Below are 11,454 nucleotides of genomic sequence, written 5' to 3' on the forward strand. Positions count from 1 at the left end.
GAAAAAGAGATAGCCATCCAGAAGGGGCATGTTATTGACGGTGTATCGTACGTACAGGTCATTGCGGATAGTTGTTGGTTAAAACGCTCATACGTGGGTGGTAAACACGATGCGCTATCAGGTGCAGCCATGATTTTTGGTCATGAGACCAAGTTAGCTTTATTTGTTGGCGTACGCAATGAGAATTGTGCGACCCACGCGAGAGCAGAATTGCTTAACAAGGAGCCGACCCCTCATGTGTGTTACAAAAATTGGGGTCGGGACCGTAGCTCAAACGCTATGGAAACTGACATTATTTCAGAAGGTTTTCGTACAAGCGTTGCGAGCAGCGGTTTAATATACCGAACGCTTATAGCGGACGGTGATAGCAGCGTATACCAGGCTGTACGAGACGATAATCCGTACGCCAAATATGGAATCGTTGTTGAAAAAATCGAGTGCAACAACCACTTGTTTCGGAATTTTTGCCGAAAGCTTAGAATCGCTTCTCAAGTGAAGCTTAGAACTCCTCCGTTAAAAGGAACTTTTAATGTAACCCAATTTCGGGGGTATGTGTCTGCACGCGGATTAAAAATCCGTAAAAGTGTTGAGAGAGCCAGAGATCTACGTAACCCCGAGAATACTTCAGAGGCTGAGAAAGAAACTCGACTTTGTGAAGATATTCTGAATATATTGGATCACGAGTTTGGTGATCACACGAATTGCCACAAATTACCATTCGAATGTATACCCGAGCCGAATGGTAAAAATGTGCTGGTAGAACTCCATAGAACGGAAGTTTATCCTCATGTTCACGAGGCAGTGTGCTACCTCAGTTGTCACGCCAAAAGTTTATTGAGAAAAGTCAGTAACAACACAGCAGAAGGATGCAATTCCGTGGTGAATAAGCTGAATTCTGGCAAGAGAGTCAATTATTGCATGAAAAACTCATACGAAATGAGATGCTACGGAGCGGTTGTGCAGCACACCATTTAGTCGGTGTTGTCCAAGCTACACCTTCATAAGAACTACAAGATTCCCGCTACTGTGATCAAAATGGAAAGGCACAGGCGTTACCGAAATCTTCAAACCCGCTTATACAAGTCGGACAGGCGCAGTCAGAGACGTCGAAGGTTCGACGACGTCGACAAAGACTATGGACCGTCGGCTAGGAAGCCGGATATTGATAAGAACACATTTGCTGTTCTCGCTGAACAACACATGGATAAATTGAAGTCCTACCAAAGCAACCGTAGCCAGATTGAGCGTGATACGATATCACAGAGCAATTCTGAGCTATGGCATCAGTTGCGTACTGAGATAATTACGGCATCAAAATTCGGGCCGATATGTCGTATGCTGCCGAGTACTTCGTGCGCAAATATGGTTACGAGCATTCGGTTTCCGAAGGTCGTTGACGCTGCTGCCACCCAGTTTGGGATAACAAACGAAAGTAACGCCATACGAGACGTAGGATTACTACTGGGAAAAGAAATCGTCTCCTGTGGTCTCTTCATAGATCAAGAGATCCCTTATTTAGGAGCGTCTCCAGATGGCCTAATAGACGACGATGGTATCGTCGAAATAATATGTCCATTTTCGGCCCAAAACGCTAATTTGGACCAGGCTTTGCAAGATAAACCGAATTTGCGGAATATTTTTGACAAGAAAGACGAGAATCTCTTGAACAAAAATCACATGTACTATTATCAGGTACAGGGTCAGTTGCACGTAACCATGCGTGAGTATTGCATATTTGCAATGTGGACTTCGACGGATATGAAACTCGTCACGGTTCTTAGAGACGATGCGTTCTGGAAGTTAAAAATGCAACCCTAATCGTTGATAGTCGTCGCCAGAGAAATATGCAGGTCCGTGATCCTGAATATATTCTTGAAGCCAAAGCAGAAGCACTGCGGAAAAGAAGTGCACGACGCGTTGCACTTTGTGACAGTGACGAAAACTGTGCAGGGTTGACAGAGATCGTCTTCCAAACTGACGAGAAGAGAAAACTTTTGTCGCTAAGTTCCAAGGACATGGGCGATCCTAGTTCGAGGAATGACAACAGTAACGTCAACGTCGATTGGGTAGCAATCGGAAGTGACGAAAAAATCGAAGGTTGTAATGAAACTGTCGATTTGTTAGCGATTGTGCGTCAAAATATTTCGTTGGAAGAGGTGGAAGCAAATGTTTTGTCACCGAACAGTTTGTTAACGGATTCAAGCATTGACTTGTTTCAGAACATATTACAAGAAAACAGCGATTTTTATTGTAACCCCGCTAGCTATACAGCGTATCATACCTGCATCAAGCCATCTAGCCCTCTTCAAAGGGATATACAGATAATCGGTGATAATGCATGCAGACATTGGTGCTGCCTTTATTACGATAGTTGTACACTATACGTTTACGATAGTCTCCTACGCGGCCAATACGAGCGTTTGAGTAAAGAGGAAAAATGATATATTTCTAAACGCTATCCTCATATCGATATTCCGGACATAGTTCTTCAATCCGTTACGAGACAGCCCGACTCCTTCAGTTGCGGCGTATACGCTGCGGCTTACGCAACGACAATTGCGCTGGGTGATGACCCTGTTAGACAAACCTATTCGCGAGATGCGATAGTAATGAGAGCCGATTTAATGATAATATTAAGATCTCGTAAGTTAATAACATTTCCGTGTGAATGAATCTAAATGCTGCGACGATACGCGCAGATGCATATACATATCGTCCATCGATATGCATACTTGCACAAGTTGTGCGCTATAACCTATGGAAACGAACTTACACGGTAGTGTGAGTGGGTAAGAGTGGGTGGGTGTTTCCATTGCACTTATGAAGTGCCGTCATCGACTCGTTTGCCCGTTTAGGATGGAATAGCTAGAATTAAGGTGAAGTTCACAACGTTATTGGAGAAAAATTTTTGGAAAAATTTACTATTTCATGGCTCAAACGATTTTTTATACGAGATCGATGTTTGGGCAATATCTACAACCACAGGTTGAGTTCAGTTTCAAATTCCAAGTATTCGATGTAAAAAATTAAAGACAGGATGAAAGGTATTGGTGAGACTTGAGAAAGAGTTTAGCGACGTGAAATTTACTGATTATTTATTTATTTATTTATTTATTTATGTTGTTGTTGTTGTTGTTGTTAGTATGGGGGCACTTTTGGGCGTCACAACAAACTCCCCTCTCACCCCGCTCTGGCGCCAGCCCCTCGCCTAGGAGTGGATTTTGGGACGCATACCCCTTCCCCCGCCACCCTCTTGTCTAGGAGCGATTTTCGTCCAGAAGCTTCTATGGCACGTCAACCCGTTTCGCTAAACGCTCTTGGTAACGCAACTGAAAAGAGTTAACAGGAATCTAATGTCTCGGATCATGCAGGGAATCCCCACCAGACTGTATTAAACACATGCCATTGTTTATATCTCGTTTCCGTTTTCACGAGGGGAGTAAAACAGATGCAATTTATCAAGGGGTAGAATACGCAGACATTATAAGTGACCAAGTTGATATACATAGATATTATAAGAAAGCAAGATGGCGAAGAGGTCTGTCAGTGTGTATAGTGTGGCCACACGCCCTTACGGTATGCTAAAAGTGATCTCTCCGGGGTCTTATCTCGATGTCGCAAGATGAGTCTACGATCTCCAGCGGTCAAAGCTGAAATAGGTTTATATCTCGTGTCCGTTACGGAAGGCGGTGCAAATGATTGCCGTCTATCGAAGGAAGTATATGTAGTCATTACAAGAGAAGAAAGATGATGAGAAGGGTTGCGGGTGTATACAGTGTGGTTCATGTTATGTCAGTAATGTTTGAGCCTTGTGACGGAGGGCAGGTTGGTCCCAGTATTCCGTGGTACACCCTTACGGTATGTTGATTGTTATGACTTAGAGAACAACGAAGGAATTTCACCGGCTGCCTCATTTCGATGTCGCAAGATGAGTTTACGATCTTCAACGGACAAAGCTGCAATAGGTTTATATCTCGTGTCCGTTACGGAGGATGGCGTAGCTAGTTGCCGTCTATCGAGGAAAGTATATGTAGCCGTTACAAGAGAAGAAAAATAATGAAAAGGGTTGCGGGTGTATACAGTATGGTTCATGTTATGTGAGTAATGTTTGGGCCTTGTGACGGAGGGCAGGTTGGTCCCCGCTATTCCGTGGTACACCCTTACGGTATGTTGATTGTTATGACTTAGAGAACAGCGAAATGGTTTCACCGGCTGTCTCATTTCGATGTCGCGAGATGAGTTTACGATCTTTAACGGAAAAAGCTGCAATAGGTTTATATCTCGTGTCCGTTACGGAGGGTGGCGTAGGTAGTTGCCGTCTATCGAGGGAAGTATATGTAGCCGTTATAAGAGAAGAAAAATAATGAAAAGGGTTGCGGGTGTATACGTTATGGTTCATGTTATGTGAGTAATGTTTGGGCCTTGTGACGGAGGGCATACTGGTCCCCGCTTTTCCGTGGTACACCCTTGCGGTATGCTGATTGTTTTGACTCAGAGAACAGCGAAGGGATTTCACCGGTTGACCCATTTCGATAGCGTATCATTCACAGGATGTTACAGTGAATAGGCCGGTTCTCGCTTCACCCCCTACACCTGAAGAGGTCAGCGTTCGATATAACTGCGGGGCAGCGAAAGGATGCTGAGGGAATCTTATTGCATAAAATTAACGTACTCTCTTGCAACCAAAAATCACAGGTAGATGATACTACGAAGGATTGGATGCTAGTGCTTGTACTGTACGTCCTGTATTTGTGTGACATATTCTGATTTTGTGGTCCAAATAAATTTGTGGTTTCGAAAATCGCTTTGCTGAAGAATAGAACCCTATATTTCGAAATGTGTAAAATCTCAGAGCTACGGTACGCTGTGGTGAAGGCGGTTAGTTTAGCCCGCAAGAGCAACGGTGTTCTCCGGCGCGTGCATCCCGTTTTCCGTCGGTAGGTGTTGTTCCGGATGACACCGGCGGAATTGCTTCGGCAATTGCGGCACCTCCTGGCGGTCTGCGGGGCACGGGCGCTGGCTCTCCTCCATGCCAGCGGAGCATTAAATAATTTTGAGTGTCTCAGTGCGGCCGTGCGGGTGATCCGTAGGCAGGGTGCCTCCCGGTTCGCGATTATTCGTGGGTTGATGGCCGAGTTTGAGGAGCGCACAGGTAAGTTTAAAACGGTGTTTGTGCTACGAGTGGTGTAGGTTTTAATCATTGTGGAATTTAAATAACCGGATATCCGATATGGGGTAGAGAATGAAGAAAAATACAATGTGGAAAGTATTACATCGAGTTTTTCATCTGCTAGAATTAAGATCGATGCTGATGGATACAGCGGAGAACGAAGCTGCCCTCAGCGCGGCCTGTGCGAGATGCGAGGAGATTGATATGCAACGGGGGGTGGACGAGGCGATGGCTGTGGAGGAGGCTGCGCAACCGGTTCGCGATGGTAACCCCAGATGATTTGCCTGTCCGATATAACACCGCATGGAGTATCTGTGTGTAAATATATTGTGCGTGAACGGTATATCAAGTTTTCTATCCGTTAGATTTCTTATCATTGCTAAACGGGACGCCGAAAACCGAAGCATCTCTACAGGAAGCATGTGCGACTTGCGAGAAGCAGGCAGCGCCTGCATGCAATCAACAAGCAGATGGGTCCGTAGAGAGGGTAAATTCTGCCGAATGAGACGGTAAGTCCAGATAATTTGTATGTTCGATATACCGCACCGCGGAGTACCTGTGTGTAAATACGTCGTGTGTATGCAAGCTGTCTTCCAAGAGGTTGAAAAAAAAAGTCTTCTTTATCGCGTATACTGATAGAAGCGTTGGATATTCAAGGTATAGGAAAAGTTTCAAAACGGGAAGTAACTAGGGTATTCTGATGTGATCTGACGCACAATTTCTTTTCGGGCGGATAATTAGAGCCGGTCGTTGTTCGCGAGCCAGAAGAAGCAGGGGTAGAAGAAGAAGATGAAGAAGGGGTCGGTTATGAAATATCGCCGATGGATGAGGCTGTGATATTCTCGTGGCAGCTGTCTCCCGAGAGTGGAGTGTTCACACAGCTGACATTTACACCGCCTCCGGAGGATGGGGATGATTTTTAAACTGTGGGGAAGTAAACACGCGGGTACTCGACAGTGTGCGTTTCTAGTAAAATCTACGAGATTTGACAATACCTATTGGATTGATGGTTCGTTACTACAGGATTTAGGATGAATTTTGTTTTTGTATGTACAACAGGGATTCCCATTGTCAGACGAGATACTGGTCCATATGGCATTAACGAGGGTGCCAGTACCTCCGGTTTACAGACCGGTGGGGGTAGAGTCAGGATGAATCGCGATAACGATTCTGACGCGACATTAGAGTCCGACGATGACGATGACGATGACGATGACGATGACGATGACGACGACGACGAGACAGAGACAGCTTCAGACGTGACATACGAGATGAACGATGACGATGACGACGACGACGTGCCAGAGACAGCTAACTCTGGAAGCACGGGCAGGGAAACGGAACGGGAGAGTGAAGCTGCGAGTGAGTCTGGGTCAAATCAGACATCCGAGGACGGGACTAGTTCACTGGGTAACCGTTTTACGGTTATCGGTGGATCGTCGAAATTTATTCGTAAATTCGATGTCACTGGGCGCGAATTACGAATGAAGATCGCGGCCCCTGAATCGGGTGTTAATCTAGTGGGGTGGCTGGAGGACGCGTTCAGAGACCTGCATGCGTATGCCATAGGAACGTGCCGTAGTAACGACTACATAGGTTTCACGTTTAGCGCTGATAGCTTCAGTCAAGGCCCTGCGTGGTTATCGTTCCGTCCGGTGAGGGACTCGCGGTACACTCACCTTTGGAAGCTAGTTTTTAGCGTAGCCCAGAGCGCATCAGAGTTTGGCGTTGACAGTGTCTTTACCGTGACGGTACACAGCGTTGGCGTACCGACGGGCCGCGGAAAGCCGAAGCCGATCACGCATGCGGGGGTATTTAAAAATTCCATCGTGCAGATTATCAACAGCGACGGACTGTGCCTACCTCGCGCCCTCGTTGTAGCCAAGGCTCACGCCGAGAAGGGCCCGGCCCGCAGCGGCGCCCTGCACGAGCATTACGAGATGGTGAGATTTGCTAGGTCAAGCATCCAGCGTGCAGAGGCTCGTAATCTTGTTGCGAGTGCTGGTGTAGAGATTCCGCCAACAGGGTGCACGGTGTATAAAATCGCACAGTTCCAGAACTATCTGGCACGCGAGGGATTGCTCCTCACAGTGTACGAGTTGGGGAGGCTAGGTACCGGCGAAGCGGCATTTTACGACGGAACTGCCGTGGTGAGAGCAACTGGAATAGGCGATGTCAGGCACCGTTTGAATCTGCTGTACTATCCAGACGAACAGCATTATTGTCCGATTGTCAATTTAACCGCGGCGGCGGCAGGTGCCTCCTTTTGTCAACCCTGCAATAGAAAATTTAACAACGGGTACGAACACCGATGCTCTGAAAAGTGCCCACAGTGCCTCGCATCGCCACCGTACAACAGCGAGTCTCGCGAAATCCAGTGTCCCGATTGCAAGCGCGTATTTTGCGGTAACGGCTGCCTGGAGTATCACCGCAGGATCGGCTCCTTCAGACCGCGTCACTCCGTATGTACAACACTGCATTTATGCCTGGATAGCGGGCGATTCGTAAATCTTTCAAGGCGGAATCACATTTGTGAAACTCGTTTTTGCGCCACGTGCCGATGCAACAGACCATACAATCACTACTGCTACATGACGCCACTAAAAGACGCGATCAGGCCGGAACGTTATATCTTTACTTTCTATGATTTTGAAACGCAGCAATGCGAGACGGTAAACGGTGATGCGACGACGAACATACATGTGCCGAACCTGTGCGTAGCGCACTAAGTGTGTACGCAATGTATCCACGATCACGACATATCGAACGGCTGTTCCGCTTGCAGGCTTGTACGTGAGTACGTTTTCAGGAGGGATCCGGTGAAGGAGCTGGTAGACTTTGCTATTCGGCCCATTCACGACTTTGCACGTATCGTATGCATTGCACACAATGCAAAAGGTTTTGACGCGCAATTCATACTGCGGCATATGGTTGAGCAGGCTGGAAATCCGCCGCAGGCCATTTTAAGCGGTAGCAAGATCATTATGCTAGAAACGGGGCACACCCGTTTTCTAGATTCTCAAGCGTATATGCCCATGGCATTATCGGCGCTACCGAAGGCATTTGGACTACCGGCTGCTTCCGTGAAAGGTGTATTCCCTCACCTTTTCAATACCTCTGAAAACGTTGGTTACGTGGGACCGCTTCCCGCAGCAAAGTTTTACTCTCCGGATACCATGAGTAGCGATGCGGGAGCAGAGTTTTACTTGTGGTACAACGAGGCTGCAATGAACGATCAAGTGTTTGACTTTGATGCGGAATTGCTATCGTACTGCCAGTCGGATGTCGATATATTGCGGCGCGCGTGCGTAGCATTCAGGGACGTATTTCTGGAATGCGGCAGAGTGTGTCCCTTTACCGAGAGCATGACAATTGCCTCGGCTTGCTCGGCGGTGTTCCGTAAGAATTTCTTAAAACCAGAGCGAATAGGTATCCTGCCACCGGGCGGCTATCGACTTGCCGACGCCCAGTCTCGCAAGGCTCTGGAATGGCTAGTCCTGAAGGAGCGCCAGCTGGGCATTTACATCAGGCATGCCGGAAACGGGCGTGAGTTTCGGATTCCGGAGACAGGTCGCAAGGTGGACGGATACCATGTCGCGGGCGACGGCACGCGGCACGTCTTCGAGTTCCACGGGCGCTTCTGGCACGGCTGTCGCGAATGTTTGCGGATCAACCGCGACAGACGTAACGTTAATGGTGAGTCATTGGACAAGCGTTACGAAGAAACTAGTGCGAAGACCGAGCGTATGCGTGAACTGGGTTACCGCGTGACAGAGCAGTGGGAATGCGTCTTTGATTAAGGCTTAAGGGAGAACGAGGAGATGAGGGAGTACGTGGTGATACACCCGCTGACCGCTGCCACTGCCACGAGCGAAGTGCTCAACCCGCGTGATGCGTTCTACGGCGGTCGAACGGGGAACACTTCCCGATACTACGAGGTGAAAACGGATGCAGCGGGCATCGCGTGCGAGGAAATACGATACGTCGATGTTTGTTCGTTGTATCTGTTCATCTGCAAGAATGGATGGTTCCCGGTTGGCCACCCGACGATCTACGTTGGAGAGGAGTGTAAGCTCCTGACAGGGGCGAGGGGTTGCGACATCACGCGAGTCGAGGGGTTGATCAAATGTCGAGTTTTACCGCCACGCAATCTTTATCACCCTGCTTTGCCGGTGCGCATGCATGACAAACTCATGTTTGCATTGTGCCGCTCATGTTTTCAGAGTTTGCGTCAGGGCGAGTGTAGACATGATGACGAGGCCGCGCAAGAATTCGAGGGCACGTGGGTGTCCGTTGAATTGAAAAAAGCTGTGGAGATGGGCTATAAGATCAAGAGCATTCGCGAAATCTGGCAGTATATGGTAACATCTTTTGATCCGACTACTCGTCAAGGGGGGCATTTCGCTGACTACATCGACACCTTCCTCAAAATTAAGCAAGAGGCAAGCGGCTGGCCTGCTGAATGCGAGGACGAGTCGGCTCAAATGCGGTATCTCGACGAGTACGAACGTGTCGAAGGTATACGACTAGATCGCGACCGTATTGCGAAGAATCCCGGTATGCGATCGGTCTCTAAATTATGTCTGAACTCATTTTGGGGTAAGGTTGGGCAATGTGAGAACCTGGTAAAAACGGAGGTTATCAAGACGCGACAGCAGCTGCTCGAGTTTTGACCAACCCTGAAGTCGAGGTGTCCGGTTTGCTGCCTGTAAACGACGATGTACTGTACGTGTGTTGGTCGCACGCACAACACAGCGTTGAACCGTCAGCACTGGCGAACGTCGTTATTGCCGCGTACATCACTGCTTAGGCTCGGCTGAAGCTCTACTCGTACCTCGAGAAGCTCGATCGACGCGTTCTCTACTACGATACCGATTCAGTGATTTATACCCGGAACCACCACCGACCAAACGCGTATGAACCTCCTACGGGTAACTTCCTTGGCGATCTAACGGACGAGCTGGAGCCTTATGGCCGTGTGAGCTTTATACGGGCTTTTGTCTCTGGGGGGCCAAAGTTCTACGCTTTCATCGTCAAACGTCCGAATGGTGAAGAGGTTGAAATTTGCAAGGTGAAAGATATAACGCTGAACCACACGGCGAGCTCGAAAATTAACTTCGAGGCCATCAAAGGGATGGTGGTAGAAGCCGCTGCACCCATCAATTTGGAGTATCGTGCTATTCGCCGTACGGAACTGCACGCAGTGGTGACTCGCTCCGAGTGCAAAACGTGCAAGCCAGTATTCGCGAAAAGGCGTTGCTGCGTCGACAGTTTCGACACGCTGCCCTACGGTTACCGCGCTGGGTGATGATCAACCCAGCCTCCGAACAGTTTCACGCTCCCGCTACCGTCTTCTCACCCCTGCGGTACAAACACCCGGACGGAAGTTTACAGGCCACGCGCACGCTCGACCGACAGACAAACAAACAGACAGAGACCATTGAAGGGCTTCTTACCCCCATCCAGACGTTATTCGAACCAACGAGACTCTCGTGCCCGGACACCTTAGGAGAAACCCGCTTGTATGCGCCCCACCCAGCTGTATAAAGGTTAGTACCACACGTAAATCCTAATCCAGCATGAAAAATTGTAAAAAACAAAAATCTCAGATTGCACGTAAAAAATCTAGGCCTTCAACCGCGGCGGGACGCGCTGCTTTCAAGCTGATATCACAGCGCGCACGCGTACGAGCAAGCTCATGGCGTACGCGTCTTACGCTCAATCAGCTAGTACGTTTATGACCGCGCCGATAAGCTCGTACCTGCGCGGCCCGCGTGCGCTTGATCATGCTCATGGTCAGCGCACGAAGGGGTACCGCCGCCGCCGCCACGAACAGGCTTGCATAGTAAAAGAACGTGTCTTCAACTGATTAAATTTTTATAGATCTCGCATCATCTCTGGATTCTCCTTCTTCTTCTCACTTCGCTCAATAATCCCGCTCATCGATGACGGACACACGCTGAAAACATCCGTTTTCGGCCATCATCGCTAGTCCATCAGGATGTGGCAAATTGAATTTCGTCAAGAATTTTCTGCGTCATGGTTCGTCGATGTGCGACACAAAATTTAGTCGCGTAATATGGTACTTTGACGAATGGCAACCGTTGTACGTCAGAAATAAGGGTATAGAGTACCGCGAAGGGTTACCCCAACACGCTGATTACGACGGCGATAAAAATCCGAAACTCTTGATAATCGACGATCTCATGCGAGAGGCTTCAAACAAGGTTGTCGTGGATCTTTTCACCAAGGTCTGCCATCATAAGAATCTCAGCGTCTTCTAC

General features: G+C 48.3%; 2 protein-coding genes across 2 annotated transcripts; both read left to right on the forward strand.

Moving 5' to 3' along the window:
• Nucleotides 1-6,441: 6,441 nt before the first annotated feature.
• LOC124413342 lies at nucleotides 6,442-8,970 on the forward strand. Its single transcript, XM_046893868.1, has 2 exons — nucleotides 6,442-7,883; nucleotides 7,980-8,970. Exons 1-2 carry the CDS (start codon nucleotides 6,442-6,444, stop codon nucleotides 8,968-8,970), a joined length of 2,433 nt encoding a protein of 810 aa, XP_046749824.1.
• Nucleotides 8,971-8,991: 21 nt separating this feature from the next.
• LOC124413343 lies at nucleotides 8,992-10,478 on the forward strand. Its single transcript, XM_046893870.1, has 4 exons — nucleotides 8,992-9,342; nucleotides 9,394-9,688; nucleotides 9,790-9,890; nucleotides 9,981-10,478. The coding sequence occupies exons 1-4, from the start codon at nucleotides 8,992-8,994 to the stop codon at nucleotides 10,476-10,478; spliced, it is 1,245 nt and encodes a 414-aa protein (XP_046749826.1).
• Nucleotides 10,479-11,454: the final 976 nt, after the last annotated feature.

The sequence above is a fragment of the Diprion similis genome, chromosome 12, assembly GCF_021155765.1.
Source record: "Diprion similis isolate iyDipSimi1 chromosome 12, iyDipSimi1.1, whole genome shotgun sequence".
Taxonomy (NCBI): domain Eukaryota; kingdom Metazoa; phylum Arthropoda; class Insecta; order Hymenoptera; family Diprionidae; genus Diprion; species Diprion similis.

Excerpts from the sequence above, each read along its gene's own strand:
- LOC124413342 (XM_046893868.1), top strand. The coding sequence starts at position 6,442 with ATGAACGATGACGATGACGACGACGACGTGCCAGAGACAGCTAACTCT. Across the intron at positions 7,884-7,979 it reads AACATACATGTGCCGAACCT|GAGGGATCCGGTGAAGGAGC; the intron begins GTGCGTAGCGCA and ends GTACGTTTTCAG.
- LOC124413343 (XM_046893870.1), top strand. The coding sequence starts at position 8,992 with ATGAGGGAGTACGTGGTGATACACCCGCTGACCGCTGCCACTGCCACG. Across the intron at positions 9,343-9,393 it reads TTTATCACCCTGCTTTGCCG|AGTTTGCGTCAGGGCGAGTG; the intron begins GTGCGCATGCAT and ends TCATGTTTTCAG. Across the intron at positions 9,891-9,980 it reads TGCTGCCTGTAAACGACGAT|GCTCGGCTGAAGCTCTACTC; the intron begins GTACTGTACGTG and ends ATCACTGCTTAG.